The 17,865-nt window shown below is 43.7% G+C and overlaps 1 protein-coding gene across 1 annotated transcript in view; it reads right to left on the reverse strand.

The window, feature by feature from the left end:
• adam19b (ADAM metallopeptidase domain 19b) overlaps nucleotides 1-10,080 on the reverse strand; it is a gene marked incomplete at its 5' end in the record, with an annotated part of 19,734 nt that extends 9,654 nt beyond the window's left edge. Inside the window, one exon of the mRNA XM_083651735.1 lies at nucleotides 9,878-10,080. Coding sequence (XP_083507861.1) covers nucleotides 9,878-10,080 — 203 coding nt within the window. The remainder of the gene's footprint in view (nucleotides 1-9,877) is intronic.
• Between the last annotated feature and the right edge of the window lie 7,785 nt (nucleotides 10,081-17,865).

Consider the following 17,865-nt stretch of genomic DNA (forward strand, 5'->3'; position numbering starts at 1 on the left):
TCCCGCAGCAGCAATGCCTTTTTTCCCCACACTGCTCGATAGACAGGTAGGAGATTAACAGCCTCTGACTGGCAGGGGCTCAAAACTACGATATAACAACTTTTATTCATTGGTCATTCATTGTGATAGTGACATTTTCCCCCAAATACTCGTGGTTCTGTGCTGTTGGTATTTGGTAGCCTATCTGATGCCTGCAGTGCAGCGCATCAAATGAGCCGCGTCAATCTCTCTCTCTCTCTCTCTGGAGTCCCACGCAACTGTCTAATTTACTGCGGTCGGATTTTTGGGAGGTCGGATTTATGAGATTAAAATAATAGGGCGGATCTTTGGGTAGTCTAACTCATGAGTGGTCGAACTATTGAGAGGTCGGACGGAAGACTATGACCCGTGAAGTGTGTGTGTGTGTGTGTGTGTGCATGTGTTTGTATCGTTAATAGGTTGTTGGACCATTTAGAGCTTTTGCCTGTGTGTATTTCAATCTTCAACGATCTTCATCAGAAGATCAATGAAGATGTGGGTGTCACCTGCTGGCTGCTGTGGGTAGTGCTATGACTGTGTGTGGGTATCACATTATGGCTGGTGTGGGTAGTGCTATCACTAATTGGATTGTGTGTGCGCGCCACCTGCTGGCTGCTGTGGGTTGTGCTATGACTAATTGGCCATTTTTGGCCATTTAATCAGCCATAATGACTTAATTTAAAAATCCGGCCCTGTCCCTCTGCTGGTACCCGTGCCAAATATGAATGCTGTCAGGCCCACGGTGTCTGAGGGAAATTAAACAGAGATACGTACTGTTAGGAAGCCTGACCAGAGTGGCTTGAAAAAGTAGGAGACAGACTCAGAGGCTGGTCCAGGTGTACCAAAAAATGGTTTATTTACAAAAATGCAGCATGCCACACGCAGAGATGGGCGAAAATACATCAAAAAGTATTTTGATACAAATTACAAATACTTGCTCAAAAAATGTATCACAATACAAATACAAAATACTGGTCTGAAAAATGTATTTGAAATACAAATACGTATTTTGTATTTTGAAAATACATGAAAATACATTTTATAAAAACTGATAAAGAACTGCAACAATTAGTCAATCGATTCATTGCCAAATATTACATTAATTTCCTATTTTGATTATCTATTAATCATTTTGAGCCATTTCTTTAAGGAAAAATGTCCTAATTCTCTGATTCCAGCTTCTCAATTTTGAAATTGTCTGGTTTCTTTAGATGGTAAATCATCTCTTTAGTCCTCTGTGGCAGTATTCTCCTTTGTGTACCCTCTAACACACTACACTTCTTCCATTTCAGTTGTTTTTCAGCACAACCTATTTCTCCTTCACTTCAGCTGTTAATTGCTTTCTGTGAGGGCTCTTGAGTTACAGGTAGCATTTCTACATGTTACAGTAACCTCACATTTTGGAGCTTTGACCATGTTTAGCCATAGATATGAGATCTGTTATGAATGTTATGTTATGATAGTAGGTCCCCTATAAACAACTTCACATCCACCATGTCAGTAAATTGTCACATATAGCCTAGTCTTTATTTAACACGCTGCACACATAGAAATACAGCAACATTATTTATTCCACCACAAAAGGTTACTTTTCAGGAACATGTAACCATGGTGCCGCAGTATGGCATTCATGGTGAGGGGAACTTAATCCTGTGGCTAATGTATGGAAACAGGGAGGTTGTCAGCTTTGTAACAGTATATTTATTTATCCATTTTGTAGAACTGAGTTGGGTACAGAGGTGTTTTTTTTTAATATTAGTTGTGTCTCTCTAATATGATGTTTTGCATGCAGTAAACAGTTTGACTTGCAGATAGGGCAGTGTTTGTCTTAGCATGCAATAGGCTTATCTAACCATCACAGTACTTTATCTCTGGGGGAATTTTCCACAAACACGAGGCTTCAGTACTAGTCAGACTTCCTTTCAACAGAGGATAAATGGTTACAGGCCAGTCGCTCAAACACCTTCATGACAGTTAAATCAACAGGCTTGTAATCATTCAGGCATCAGGCTGTAGCATTAGACTTCTACTCTATCAGCCTGGTGTAATGTGGCACTCTGTCGGGTTCCTCACAGCTTTAATCAGAGGGTCAGGGGGACTCATGGTTCTGCACCCCGCTAAAGCTCAGAACCAAACATCCTTTTGTTATTGTTGTTGTTTTGCTTTGTTTTGTTGAATTAGCGTTAGCTGTGTCTCTCTAATATGATACACTGGTTTGCGTGCAGTAAACACTTTCATTTGCAGATTGGGCAGTGTTTGCCTTAGCATGCAATATCTGATTATCACATTTAGTACTTTATCTCTGTGGGAATTTCCACCAACACGAGGCTTCAATACTAGTTTCACCCTACTCTGCCTCTGATTTGTGGTTGAGATTGTTCTGAGGGTAAGCCAATCAGAGGCGGAGTAGAAGTGACATCTCACATTGCGTTTTTTTTTATTCCACAGTTTAAACCTGTGTCAATGTTTAAAATGTGTCCATTTGAGAATAAAATGAAATAAAATGTATTTTATGTATTTAAAATACACAAAATACAAGATCTGAAAGTATTTTGATACAAATTACATCTTATTTTTCTCGGTCCAGCCAAATACAAATGACAAAATACACAAATGTATACAATACGTATTTTAAATACATGTATTTAAAAATACTGCCCATCTCTGGCCACACGCTACCAAAAACACTTACAAAAAATAGACAAAACAAATGAACAGTTAAGATAGCTTAACTGAGCAAAACTAAGACGCTTAACCCATCATGTGCACACGTCTACACACTGACGTCTCATCTCCTGAACAGCAACAGGTGATATAGCCCCAGACCCCTCAGTCAGCAAGAGCCAATCTCAGCTAAACCAATGTTGCGGGTAAGTGCATATCCTCTCCTGAAGACAGGTACACAAAGTCATCCACTGTTACATAACACAGGTGGAAACCCTCAGCTTACCATGAAACAGACATTTGCAATCTTACATAGCAAATCACAAATCAACATAAATAACTTGCATAGCCTAGCATAAATAACTCACATAGCCTAGCATAAATAACTCACATAGCCTAACTAAATTACCAACATAAATGACTTCCCCCGCACACTTTTGGTCTCACCAGTGACATCACTAATGATGATTGAATCCAGGTGATGGTGAGTAACGATGACATGACATTCCTAACTTGTAATTGCAGAACTGAACCAATCAAGAGTATTTAAGCTTAATACTTGTCAGAGTTGTATTTGAACCACATGGTGTTGCTGATGGATGTCAACTGTAACCAAACATAATGCAAAACACAAACAACCCCGGGATAGACAGTACAGTATGTGAGTGCAAGTGACAGCTTGATGTTGGAATTATGGTTAACAAGCATGGTTACAGCTGTGTGTGAATGATGCTCAAAGGTTTGTAAAATTGGGGACAAATGGTGTGTTCTCACCCACTTTGTCACACATACATACACACACACACACGCATACACGCGCACACACACACACACACACGCGCGCACGCACACACACACACACACACACACACACACACACACACACACACACACACACACTTTACTTTACTTTATTTCACTTGGCAGACGCTTTTATCCAAAGCGACGTACAACAGAGATAAAAAGAAACAATACAAGCAATATACAGTATGCACAGTACCAGAATAATCTAAAACATAGTAAAATCTAAAGTGCTATTGGACGTGCAATCAGTGCATTGAAAAAGTGCCTGTGAGATGAATTTGTGCAAGTGCGTCAGTACGGAAGTGGACCTGAAATAAGTGAGTCTTAAGTCTCTTTTTGAATGTAGTAAGGGAGTCAGCGGTACGGACAGGGTTAGGTACCGTAAATTCCGGACTATAAGCCGCACCGGTGTATAAGCCGCACCTGCAAAGTTGACTATTTTTTTCTTATATAAGCCGCACCGGACTATAAGCCGCGGGTGTTTTAATGGTATTTTTTTTTTTTTTTTTTTTTTGTGTTTTAATGTTTAATTACCATATGTAAGGGTTCATGCACAGAGGGGATTGTCGGGAAAGAGATGGCTGTTTGAGGAAGCTCCCATTTATTAACATTTCAACAAAACAACATAACACAACACCACCTGTGTTGTTTTTTACAGTGCACACAGTGTCATACAGTGTCATACAGTGTGGTGAAAAGAGGGCAAGAGAGGAAATTAAAACTTATTATAGTTATATAGGATTTATAGTTAGAAAGAGTGCTAAAAAAGAGAGATTTTTTTTTTTTTTTTTTTTTTTTTTGAAAAAATCCATAGATAAGCCGCACCGTTATATAAGCCGCAGGGGCCAAAAAAGGCCAAAAAACGGGAAAAAAGGTGCGGCTTATAGTCCGGAATTTACGGTAGTTCATTCCACCACCGGGGAACAACAGAGGAGAAGAGCCTGGTGAGTGAATTGGGTGGTGGAAGTGAAAGGAATCTTTCAGTACACACACACACACAGATACATACATACATACATACATATATACATACATATATACATACATACATACATACATACATACATACATACATACATACTTGATGCATAGGTTTGCCCTTTTATGTGTGAGATTCCTGCTTGTCATACAATTCTGATGAAAGTGAACATGCATTATTATTGCAATGACACTTAGAATGGAAATGTGTGTAGTGTTAGTATGTCCCCCTCTCTGTCTCTCTCTCTCTCTCTCTCTCTCTCTCTCTCTCTCTCTCTCTCTCTCACACACACACACACACACACACTCAATGATAGCCCGGCTGTGTACACTGTAGTGCATCAGGTGCTGTGGAAGATGACACTGTAGAGTGTAGAGAACGTTGCTGAATAATGCTTGAACTCTCATAATCAATGTTGAGGATAAAGGCTGGCCTGTTCTCACATGATGATCAGAGCTGGCTCTTGTTTGTAGCTCTGGGTTATTGGACCCACTTTTAATCTAAACATCTCTTGATTGAGGTCAAACAGAGAGGAACAAAGAGCACCTTGTGACCCCGCGTGTCAACGTTAATAAGAGACTTCGTCAAGTTCAATAAGATTCAGCGCACGACGTTTACTGACAGTGAGTTTACTGACTGTCAGTCAGAAGAGTTTTTTTTTTGCCAAGCCAGCCTCCCTCACAGCGTAGTGCACTCTATCGTCCCCTAACAGGGAAACGTTGCATGGCACTGTGCTGTTTATCGGCCCCTCTCAGAAGAACCAGGGTCACTGAGGGGTAGCCTGCTGGAGAGAGGGCGTAGGTGGAGGGCTTTCTTGGGGCATGTATATCACCGTCTGACAGACAGCCTGGAGCGCTTTCCTCTGCCGTTGGGGGGAAATTTACTCTCCCAGGTGACTTGGACAGAAACTTCTCATACCTGTGCAAAAACCACTGACCTAAAAAAATATGGACAAAGCTATCCCATTCATTTTGGTGTCCCGTTTGGAGTTGATTCTTTCGTCAGCACAGTGGGAGCAGCACTGTGTCCTTGCGCAGCTCACGTGAGATGGGGGGTTTCACCAGAGCCGCAGCTCCGCCTGCTATTGCTCCGTGATCGGCAAGCTGCACGATCACTGGACAGGCGATCTGTCAATCAATCACCCCCCTTTTCTATCATCTATTTGAGCTATATAGACCAACATCGTGTTAAGGGCCAGGCTGTAAAGATGTTTCATTACTGTTACCAAAGTGGGGCATTTTAACAGGAACGACGGGACATTTCTCAGTCCTGCCTCAAGTGGCCCTTCGAGGAATTACAGCTGCAAACAAAGACTGACAAAAACTTGATATTGCGTATTATTCATGTGTGCTCAGATGAGAAGATAAAATGAAGTGTAAAAAAAAGTCCACCCTGTGAGTGATTTAGCCCTTAATGAGCGACAAAGTCAGTTACCAAGTGTATTTATTTATTTATTTATTTATTTCCAGAATGGTCAATGAGGACAGAAGATTTCGTTAATAGACACCGAGGAAAATGGTGATTGATTGACGCGAACAGCGGAAAGCGTTTTGGACAGTGATTATTTCCACTGAGCCTGGAGAAGCGAGGCGTTATTATGGGGAACGAGTGCACAGCGCCGGCCGCTTTGTCCTGAAGAAAGACGAGAGAGAAGTGGCCATTATCCAACGATCTATATCCTATAAAACATGTGAATGGGGCGACTTGATTTCACGAGGAGGGATAAAGAAAGAGAGAGTGGCCGAAGCTTTTTCTAACTCTCTCTCCCTCTCACAGACTTTTAGAGATTGATATTTTCGTGATATGCATGTGGCAGGTGCAACTAATTGGAATGACATTCCCCCTAATTGTAATCGGACACTTGGATTATTCCACGACTGCGTTGGCTTATAGCCAAGAAGACGAGTGATATTAAAACGTGTTTAGTTTCAGCAGATCATCACACTGACTGAGCCATTTGATTTCAGCTCCGAATGTCCTTCTTTATTCCCACACAGGAGAGGATTGTTCTCCTCTAACTCTAACAGCCCCCTGCAGGCCTGTACGTGTGCTGCGCGCCGTGTCTCTTTAGCCTCCTAGCTTGACTCTGTGCGCGGTAGCATGAATGAGGAGCTGGCTCGTGTGCTAAGTGTTGTCTTTTATAGCCTGACAGCTTTATCACACTGGTTTATGAGGTCAAACAGTGTGTGTCTGTGCGCGTGTGTTGTGTGTGTGTGTGTGTGTGTGTGTGTGTTGTGTGTACGTGCGTGCGTGTGTGCGCGCGCACTCAAAATCTGAGTCATACAGGACAAATACCTGCGACCTGCAGATCGCTTTCCTTTTAAAGTGTTATTGTCAGCGTCTCGCCCTCCTGCTGTCTGTAACAAAAGACGTCCGCCTGGCCAAATGGAACTCGCTGGATTCGGTTTTAAACGACTCCACCTTTTTGGCCCGGCTTACACACACGACCGCTATCTACAGTACCAAGTGTTGGGCAGGGCGCCCAGCGGAGCGACCCACAAACTATTTCTATCATTTCTTTGTTTTATGAATGTGCTTCTTCCCCGTTTCCGATGTCCTCTCAGTGGCACGGGGCGATGTGTCTGTCGGTCTGGAGCCTCCTCCTCGCCGGGGGGGGATCCTGGCGTCCTGCCCGTTTCACGGAGAAGTGGAGCCAGAGGAATCGGAGACGGAGAGCCCGGCGGACTAATCCCCGGCCTCGTGCGCGGCGGTGCCAAGTCGTGCATCACGCCGTCGCCGTGGCAACACTCTGCACTTTACAGTGAATGACAGTTTTCAACAGTACAGTACAGGCAAAGAACTTTTATGGAAAGAACTGAAAGCTCCATATTGCCCCATTGCAACATCAGCGCCCAGCAGCCTCCGCCATTTTTTATTTTTGGAAGCGTGACAGCGCCAAAAGAACCTCGCACAGGCTTGCAGTGGTCAGCTGCGGTAGCGCGGGCCCCTATAATCAGCCTCTCTAAACAGTAACTCAACGGGAGAACACTCTAAATTTCGTGGATTCACATCTTTTCTGGGCGTACTGTAAATCTTGATTGAAGTGGTGTAGTGCAGGGATGTAAAACAACAACCATATTGTGGAAACTAAGCAACATGTTTCGTTTTCTTTGTTTAGTTTTTTCAAGATAAATAGCCAATGCGGCTGTCGTCCACTCCGTCAGAAGTGCGTTGCCGTGGTTTTAACCTCGGGTCCTTTGCATTTACTATTTATCTTGAAAAAACTAAAAGAAAAAAAAGAAAAAATTTTGCTTAGTTTCCACAATATGGTTGTTGTTTTACATCCCTGCACTACACCACTTCAATCAAGATTTACAGTACGCCCAGAAAAGATGTGAATCCACGAAATTTAGAGTGTTCTCCCGTTGAGTTACTGTTTAGAGAGGCTGATTATAGGGGCCCGCGCTACCGCAGCTGACCACTGCGAGGCGCATTCTGTTTCCAAAAATGGCCGGAGTTTCATCTCTTTCCTTCCATGCTCTTTGGTACAGGATGGTGTTGTCGACGCGGTGGCCAAGAAGACACAAGAAGAAGAAGAACATTACGCTCATGTCACTTCCACACAGAGGACATCCATTCACTTCAGTGCACTTTCAGGCGTTTACAATCCTGATGGTTATCTTAGAGGTAATCTAATCTGCGGGAGGGGATCGGTGAGTCTCACCTTTTTTGCATTGTCAGGGTAAGCCACCTCAATCAGACACGCCGAGCGATTTGTCAACAGTCAACACAGCAGTAATCTCTGTGGAGAGATTGGTGTGCGTGTGCGTGTGTGTGTGTGCGTGTGTGTGTGTGTGTGTGTGTGTGTCTGAGAGAGAATGAGAGATTCTTTGTAAAGCAGATCAAGAGACCTTTACATTTGATGAAAGGCAGTACTTCGTATCTTGTGCGTTCAAGCGTCATTTTGGATTAAAGTGGTCATGTGTAAAAGGGTGGTTAGTGCTGCTGGCCAACAGACAAAATCAATCTCCCCCCGGCCTATTTCAGTCGAGTCACATTGTATTATCTGAGCAAGACACGCTGATGTGTTTGAGCACTATAGGGCTTGTGATGATGGGCTGCCAGTGGAACGTCAAATGTCCAATAAGGCGGCGTCACTTAAGGCAGGGTCACGCCCCTGGCGTTTGTTTGTCCTGCTTGTTTGATGAACTGATTGAGTGAGCGAGTGTGAGTGTGAGTGTGTGAGAGAGAGAGAGAGAGAGCGGCTGACTGGTCATATGAGACGTTAAGTGTATAGCCACAGGCAGGTGAAGTGAGGTAAGTGTTGAGTGTTTATGGCAAGACTCAATTAACTTCGACTGCATTACATCAGTGCAAAATTTATATGAAAAACATTAAAGTGAGCTCATCTGACTTTCAATATATAAAACTAGTCAGAGACCTGTTTTTGAAAGTGTTTCTGTGATATTACAGACTCTGCAGCAAATGAGTGAGTTTTCTTTCAACTGGAGGATAATGAGGAGGACAACCTAAATATTTCAAACATGAACATTCTCTCTCTCTCTGTCTAAAAAAAGCCTTTTATTTCCCATAGTAAGGCCATTTGAGTCAAGACAACAAAGGAAAAATGTTCCCATGGCTGTAGCTCATGCCGTAAATTTCTAATAATCTTGGTGTGTCTCCTTATATGAAGCCCTGCTCTAAAAAAGATACCGAAATAATGACATGGGTTGAACCTTGTGATTATTTTTGGTATCTTTTCTTTTAGCCTCTCAGCTCCCCCACCCACTGTGCTGCAGTTCAAAAGTACATCCAGGACAGCGTCCATCCAGTTCACCCGGACCAGAACACCGTCCATCCAGTTCACCCGGACCCGGAGTCTTCAGTTTCTCTGCATCATTGCGAAAACCTTTGTTTTGGCAGTTTACCCTACTTGTGTTTACAAAGGAGGTGTATTGTACTTTGGCTGCAAGAAACTATATCAGATTGAAATAATGCCAAATATTTGACCCAAATCTCCCAGATCAAAATGGGACCACATATTTTGGGATAATTCGCCCCCTGTCTGAGTTTTATTGTGTTGCTGAAATTGCTGAGAGATACAAGTGGAAGTTGATTGGTCTAAGCAGCATCTGAGGTCGTTTCTAGCGCCTGAAGATGTGCAAACAAGGAAAAACGAGTTTAGCAAACGGTTACAAGCCTGCCAGCCTGTTGACAGCAACACAAAGGCTCCAGAGCGCAATAGGCTGCATCTACATCAGCTGAGCTTTTTATTTGTGTACGACTACAGGCGGCCTCTGTGCTGGTATTGCGCAATACCCTCCTCAAGAATGCATCGTCCCAAACTACCAACAACGTTATGGGTGCTTGTGACCTAGCGAGCTCATTCTTCCAAGAACGACTATAGCAAGAACGTTCTCCCCAAGAACACAAGAACAAGAATGCATTCTTGGTATTGAGAAAGGGCCCAGCCTTAAGTGCTGCTTCCTGTCAGTCAGGAAGTCTGTGATCCAGCTGCAGATGGAGTCGGGCACAGTCAGCTGGGAGAGCTTCTCCTGTAGCAGGTCTGAGATGATCGTGTCGAAGGCCAAGCTAGAGTCCACCAACAGGATCCTGGCGTAGGTTCCTGCAGTGTCCAGGTGCATGAGGATGGAGTGGAGCCTGTGGAGGGCCATGTTTATGGCATCGTCTAGTGACATCTCAGCGTCTGTGATGACGACGTATCCAAGTCCTTCTTGGAACGACTTCAAGAATAACCTTCAACTTATTCTTGGAATGCGAGTTTAACGAGCCAGTTAACATGTCTTTGCATTCTACAGTACATTAATTGAAGACATTATACCGTTTGTTTTATTTTGTATGTTGCATACTTATTGGCCAAATATATTAACATTTATGGTCTAGAAAAGACTGCAGGCACTAGGCAGCCATTTTCCCTGCTCAGAATTTTCTTCTCGCACTGAAGATTGATTGACAGCTGTCATGTCGTGATGTGATTGGCTGAAATGGGGTAGAAATGAAATCCTGAAAAATGAACTTTTGGTGTGGAAAAAGTGTGAGAAAATGTGAGATTTCTTTTTTGATTTTTGTGAATTTTTGGGCATACATGGTTAAACAGGTGCACTGAATACCCAGGGATGTGAACTAAAATAATAAAAAAGTCATTTTTTGGGTCAGCAGCTCGGATAAGAGTAAGATATTGGCGCTCGAAGGACTTCCTGACCACAGAGGTCAGGGCGACAGGTCTAAGACAGTCTAAGTGCTGAGGGCTTTGTCTTTTTCGGGAGGGAGATTATAGTTGTACATCTCTGCTGCTATAGCAACTGCTGTGAGCGTGACGCACACATCTCTCTCCTGTGTGGGTTTGCTCTTCAAAACAAAGGGGCATCAGACAGCATCAGCAGTAATTTACTGCCAGAGACTATGAGAGACTGGGAGATAACAACACCCCCTTCAGTCCTTACATCTTTGCTTCAGGGAGATGTTTGCTTTTATTGCAGTGCTCTTCAACCACGGGTCCGTGACCCCTAGGAGGTCAGCAGAGGTACTGCAGGGGGTCCGTCAATTTTTGTCAAAGTACTTTGTGGTGGTGGTGGGGGGTGTGGGGGGGGGGGGGGGGGGAGGCAGTATTTTAGACAAAAAAAAAAAAAAATATTGAGTAAACTCCAAGCATTAATAATAAGTTACTTTTGACAAAAAATGATTTACAAATCAAATCTGATGAAGCAAATTATGCGACGCATGTTCGCTCCTTGCTTTTTTAATGCAGTCTATTAATATAAAGAAGTGTCAATCCTGATATCCTGGTGGATTATAAATGTTATTACTGTATAGGCCACACTTAAAATGCAACACAATTGTATTTCGTTTTTAAAGCTCTGTTTCTCTATCAACCATGGGGTCCTTGGGCTGGTAAAGGTTGAAGACCCCTGTTTTATTGTACATCCTACATTTATGTCAGCATAGAGACACTGCGGAGCGCGTCATCATTCAGAAACCACACCCAGCACGGGGGAAAGCGCAAACGAAGCACTACGGTGCCAAACTCTAGCAAAACAAACCGCGGCTAACCGGGCAAACAAAGGAACTCTCGTCAGATACAGATAGTTTTGCACATATCTAGGAGGAACTGGCTAGTGTCAAATAATGAGACGTCTGTGTGCGTTTACTTCATCTATTTGAACTGCGAACGAGACGTGAGCCGATCACAACATTGTCTGCTGACTTTCTGCTTCCTGAAACTCCCCCCCCAATCCTGGCGGTCTCCTATGTCACGTGTTTCACACAAAGATCATATATAGACGGTTTTAACTTGACAACAAAAACATTGGACATTGAACATTGAACCCCCGCTCACTTCCTGTTGCAGTGTTTGCTATGGACATAAAAGAGAAAAAAAACATTAAAGTGCAGGACTGACCATTCCATGCAAACCGTCTATACAGCTGAGCAGCGAAAACAAAAGTAACAATGTCGAGTGAATATTTCTGCAGTTTGCCGAATGCTGAGAAAAAGGAAGTGCTGTGGGGTTGCGCTCTGGTGAAAACCGTCTATACGGAAGATGAACACTCTCACAACTCACTTCCTTGACAGCTAGATCCACATTTTTCTTCTCAACGGCTTCCTTGTTTTGCTCTGGAGTACAAAAAAACTTGAATTGGTGATTTTTTTTTAACATTTGTTGTCTGCGCAGCCCACCACACAACAGCTTTTAGCTATGTTTAATTCAAGGAAAATTACGCTGGTGTATGGAAGTGAATGGAGAGCTTTCCCTCATGATGGGCGTGGCCTATTTCATGCAGTGTGTCTCTATGGGTTCAGGTCTACACTTAACATTGAGTTAGTAAGTCATTAGAAATAACAAAGGACTTAATGAGATTGATTGAAGTGTTGTTGTCAGACTCTGAGCAAAAATATAAATATAGGGAGTGGAAGGAGACCTTAAACAATCCACCTTTGAAAGCCACTCGTTCTCATCAGCTTCCACTCACACAGGTTCTCTGGGAGGCACTAAACAGTCTGATTGATATGCAGGTGAGAGTACAGGTGGATGCTATTCTATTATCCCTCTGATTGATATTGCATAAACAACACATCAGAGCTGATGGTGGAGATGGGAGAGCAATCAAGATCCATAATTATGTCAACTCTCTTCCGGAACACGACGCCGATAATTGGAGGCTCTGCTGCTAATGCATCTTTCAGTGTTCAAAATTAAAAATGTGCATTATTCATCGTTTGTTGTGATCTTGGCACAGAACCTGGGTGGAAAAAAGAACACCTCATCATTTACTGCTAAATAGGAGCCACGTCTGAACTAGGCTTGGGCGGTATTGCGGTATACCGGGGTATAGAGAGTATACCGCAGGGATGAGGTCTTTTTGTAGGCTTTCCGTCTGGAAGTCCCTGGTTCGTAGTTTTCCGAAAATCGCGTAAACCCCCCCCCCCACATTTACACTTCAAAAGTCATGAAAGTGGGCCTCGTTTGTTTATCTTGCTGAACACAAACTTCGTCGTTTCATAAACTTTTGTTAACCCATTGATACCTGATGCAGCATTTGCGTGTATATCCCTCATTTGTGTGTGTATCCCTTTAAGACCGCGAACCGCGTCACGCAAATGCTGCATCAGGTATCAATGGGATAACCGCAGACCTTATTTCATGCATCCCCATATAAAAATCGCATTGGCTTTCACACAGGTGGGGATATATATATATATATATATATATATATATATATATATATATATATATATATATATATATATATATGTGATCTTTAAATGACACAAAAAGTGGTTGGTGCTGGTCCCCTTTTTAGGACAGTATTTACAGAAGTCACTCACCACTATTAGCATGCTATGCAAATAGTGGTGAGTCATGTCATGACTCGACTGGATTCTGAACACTGTTATTATTGTGTGAAAAAGAAAATATTTCCAAAGTTCCGGATCTTACCGACCGTGCAGCTCTGATGAATGCCACCTTCCCCCAGCAAGTAGTGTCCCAGGTCCAAGAGCAATGGAGCTCTCCCCTGTAATTCTGAATCGAGCACTTCAAATAATGTTCTGATAAATAATCACACATAAACAGATGTGTGTGTGCACACGCACACACGCGCACACACACACACACACACACACACACACACACACACACACACACACACACACACACACACACACACACACACACAACCTATGACTCTGACCAAAAGCCTACAGAGTCAGAGCACAGTTCAAGGGTGTTTACTGAGTACGGTAGTCAAGTAGCCTAGTAGATACAGAGGGCACTAAGACCAGAATGTGCAAAAGACTGAGAGCAGGGGTTTGAGCTGGAGCTTGGATGCAGAGAGGTTTGAGCTGGAGCTTGGATGCAGAGAGGTTTGAGCTGGAGCTTGTCTGCAGAGGGGGTTTGAGCTGGAGCTTGGCTGCAGAGGGGTTTGAGCTGGAGCTTGGATGGAGAGGGGTTTGAGCTGTGGAGACTAGTGGAACCAGGTTCGAACTTGGAGGCTGAGGTTCAGGCAGGCGGGCTGGAGGTGTGGCAGAGCAAAGCCAGATGGCAGTGGCTTGAGAAGTCTATGTGAGAGGAGGAGGAGAGCTGGCAGTCTTAGCACACAACAGAGCAACAGAGAGGCAGCTAGAGTCTTGGAATTAGCTGGCAGATCTTGACTAAACAGAGACTTGACAACGAGTTAGTCCTTTGAATAATGTAATAGAAAAGTAGTGAGGTTTTGCTGCCCACTAGCAGTTAGAATGATCTGTCAATGGATTCAGCTTTCAGCCCTGACCTTAAAGGGTCAGGAGCGTTTCAGACAGACGATGAACTGAAGGTGCTGCATCAAGAGCCAGCAGAAGATCAAGAAGAATTTCTTTTTCAAACTGTGAATCATGCAAAGCTACTGGAGTCCCAGAATCAAAAATATACAACTGGAAAGAAGTCCTCTTTACGCACACTGCAGGAGCACATGTCAGAGATACTCCCTGCACAGATCTGGTCCAAGCAGCCAGGCCACATCAGCACATTTATGCGGTAAATTGCCAGGTATCATGAATCACCTCCTCTTCCCGCAGTATATTCCCTTATCTTATCTAACCCCCCCCTGAGCCTTATCTGAGCCATAAAACAGACCATTTCTTTCTCTTCATCTCACCATGACATCTCTGTCTCCGTCCACTCCTCTACCCCCGGCCTCTCTCTCTCCCATTTACTCTTCCATTTAAACATTCTAATGAGGGCACCACATCCACCTGGTCCTCTGCTGTGGCTGTGGGTGGTGCTCACCTCCACCTCGTCCTCTGCTGTGGCTGTGGGTGGTGCTCCACATCCACCTGGTCCTCTGCTGTGGCTGTGGGTGGTGCTCACCTCCACCTCGTCCTCTGCTGTGGCTGTGGGTGGTGCTCCACATCCACCTGGTCCTCTGCTGTGGCTGTGGGTGGTGCTCACCTCCACCCTCGTCCTCTGCTGTGGCTGTGGGTGGTGCTCACCAGTGAGTCATCTAATCTCTGCCAGACAATCTCCTGCCCAGTGCAAAGAATCTACAACCTCATTCATCAAATCATTACTACTTAATAAGGCAAAGTCTTGGCCCTTTATAGCCAGCCACACACACACACACACACACACACACACACACACACACACACACACACACACACACACACACACACACTGTTACTAGTTATCGCTACAAAACAGCTTGAATGAAGACCACAGCGCTGATTTCCTTAATCAAATGATTTGGTAACTCAACAACATCTGCACTCTTGATTTACGTACTGTACGTGCTTACCAGTGTGTTGAAAAGGGTGATCGATCGCATGGAGGTTCTGTGAAAATGGGCAACACAAGTATCCTGTTATTGTCCTGTAGGGTCCAGGCATAGAGTGTAGCAACATAAGGCTTCATAACCAATGAATGATGGGTGTGCGTGAAACATGTCCTCCTTTCAATCCTGTTGACGACAGAGTCAACCTCTAAGTCTATATATCTCTATAAAGCGATACCTGCTTTCGTTAGAAAACGTGTGTATGGAGCATGACCTAATGCTGCCTGCAACTACATGCAAAAGTCCTTCATGACAGGCAGCCACAGTACATGATAAAGGCATGAGAAGAATATTGTTGTGACGCTGAAAGGAACCCTGTGGCAACTACTATAGGAAGGTGGGAGCCACTCTGGGGGCTGTAAACAGATCATCACGGACATCCAGATTCCAACAAACAGTGTATTGGAAATGGAAAGTAAGTTAATGCACAAAAGGTGGGCGCAAATATGAATTCAATTTCTCACTCATTCACTCACTCACTCACTCACTCACGGTTCCACTCGTAAAGAATCAGCTTAGCCTCCTCCTGTCATAGCTCCGGGGCTGTTCTGCAGTAGAAGCTGAGTCCTCTGTGGAGAGAGACATCAGCCGTCTGAGTGGGAGGGGCGGCTGCCTGTCCTGTTATATTAACTAGGTCAGTGAGTGAGTCATGGGTGGTAGGTATGTTCCACTCCCAATCCAGCAGCATCTGTCAGCGCTGATGATGACCTCAATTAGGCTCTTTCCCAATTATGCGTTCCTGTGCGTGCTTCTGTCCTCCATCTAACCGCCGAAGCACAACTCAAAAACAAATGAATGAGAAGACCCAGAGATCCCAGCTAAGTTGAGGAAGCGTTGGATGGTGACTTGTCTGATCCGAACGATTGAAAAGCGCCAAGATTGATGATTGTGAGAATGATGCGTCACATGATCTGAGCCATGCTACAGAGCCAGTTGAAGCAGCTGGGGAAAATTAACAGTTGTGTGTATTAATTAATCAACGCATGGGAGAGGTGGAAGTCCACCTCAACCTCTAAGGAAGCATCTCAGAAATCAAAATGAGAAGATCTCTCCCTCCGGGAGAATTTGGGAAGAACATTGTACACATGAAATTCTTCATTCTTGGATTTGATAATTAAGTCATGGCTTCGTCCCAACATGAGGAAATGGTGCTTGTCCCATGGCGCTGAAGTCTCTCCCCAAGCCAGGTAGATGCCTTCTGCTCTCCATGGTTCTGATCACCTTCAGTAACACGTGGAGCTCAGGCTGCCCTCTAAAAACGTGGACAATGTTCTTTTCATGCCCCCCAAATAGGGGGTCAGTTAATTGTTGCTATCTTGTCCTAGCTAGGTCTCTAATGAAGATTGTGCTCGCCTGTGATTACTTCCATAACAGCACTGAAAAATAGGTTAGCAGAGAAATAACTGGTTTTGTAAGTCTACAAAAAGGTACAGTTCAGTGTGCAATTCTAGCTCCACATCCAGACATTTGGGAGGTAGTTAGTGGACAATAGAGAGGCAAAGTGAGCGCCTACTTCCTGCTTCAGCACTGTACCAGAGATTTTCATCCACCATTTATTTTCCCATACACATTTTGTAAAATGCTTATAAAAAATAGTTTTACTTGTTCAAACCAAACGGTTCAGATATATTTAGAAACAGGAGAGACCACATAACATGTCACTGGGACCAAAACGTTAAAAAAAATTGCGGATTTAAAGAAAATATTTTTTTATGTAGTTTTTTTAAGTTTTTGTCTGAGTGAAATGTTATGCGGTCTCCCCTGTTTCTAAATATATCTGAACCGTTTGGTTTGAACAAGTAAAACTATTTCTGTAAGCATTTTACGAAATGTCTATGGGAAAATAAATGGCGGATGCAAATCTCTGGTACAGTGCTGAAGCAGGAAGTAGGCACTCACCGTAGCTCTCTATTATGGAGAAATGTGCATTTCACTCTCCTTCCCTTCGTACACATGGGACCGTTGAAGAAAAACACAACGTTTCCTTTGCTCAAGGCAGAGAGGTGCCCAAATTTATGAAGGCTCAACAATCTGGATGGAGGGCCGTGGTCCAAAAATAAATCTGGATGTTATATGAAAATAGATTACATCAAAAAATGTATTATATTTTATATTTTATAGACAGACTTGCTACTTTAAGAGGGGTTACTGGGTTCATGGTTGGTACCAGTGGATTCCTTAGGTCTTTATAGTTTCATTATGGTTTAAGTATGATCACACTAGCTTTAAAAAATAATCCCGCCACTGCCTCTGAAACAGGCCGCAGATTTGTTATTATTCTCTTTTTTATTTGTTTGTCAAATCCATGGCGGCCCAAACAAACGGAGCATGGGTCAAACTTAGCCCACGGGCCCCAGATTGTTAAGACAAGGCCTTCCACTCCTCAGTGTCCCTGCATGGGTCAAACTTAGCCCACGGGCCCCAGATTGTTAAGACAAGGCCTTCCACTCCTCAGTGTCCCTGCATGGGTCAAACTTAGCCCACGGGCCCCAGATTGTTAAGACAAGGCCTTCCACTCCTCAGTGTCCCTGCTCTGCTCTATGGGTCAAACTTGGCCCACGGGCCCCAGATTGTTAAGACAAGGCCTTCCACTCCTCAGTGTCCCTGCTCTGCTCTTTGATTTCATCTCTC

This window comes from Poromitra crassiceps (assembly GCF_964638095.1).
Source record: "Poromitra crassiceps genome assembly, chromosome: 15".
Taxonomy (NCBI): domain Eukaryota; kingdom Metazoa; phylum Chordata; class Actinopteri; order Beryciformes; family Melamphaidae; genus Poromitra; species Poromitra crassiceps.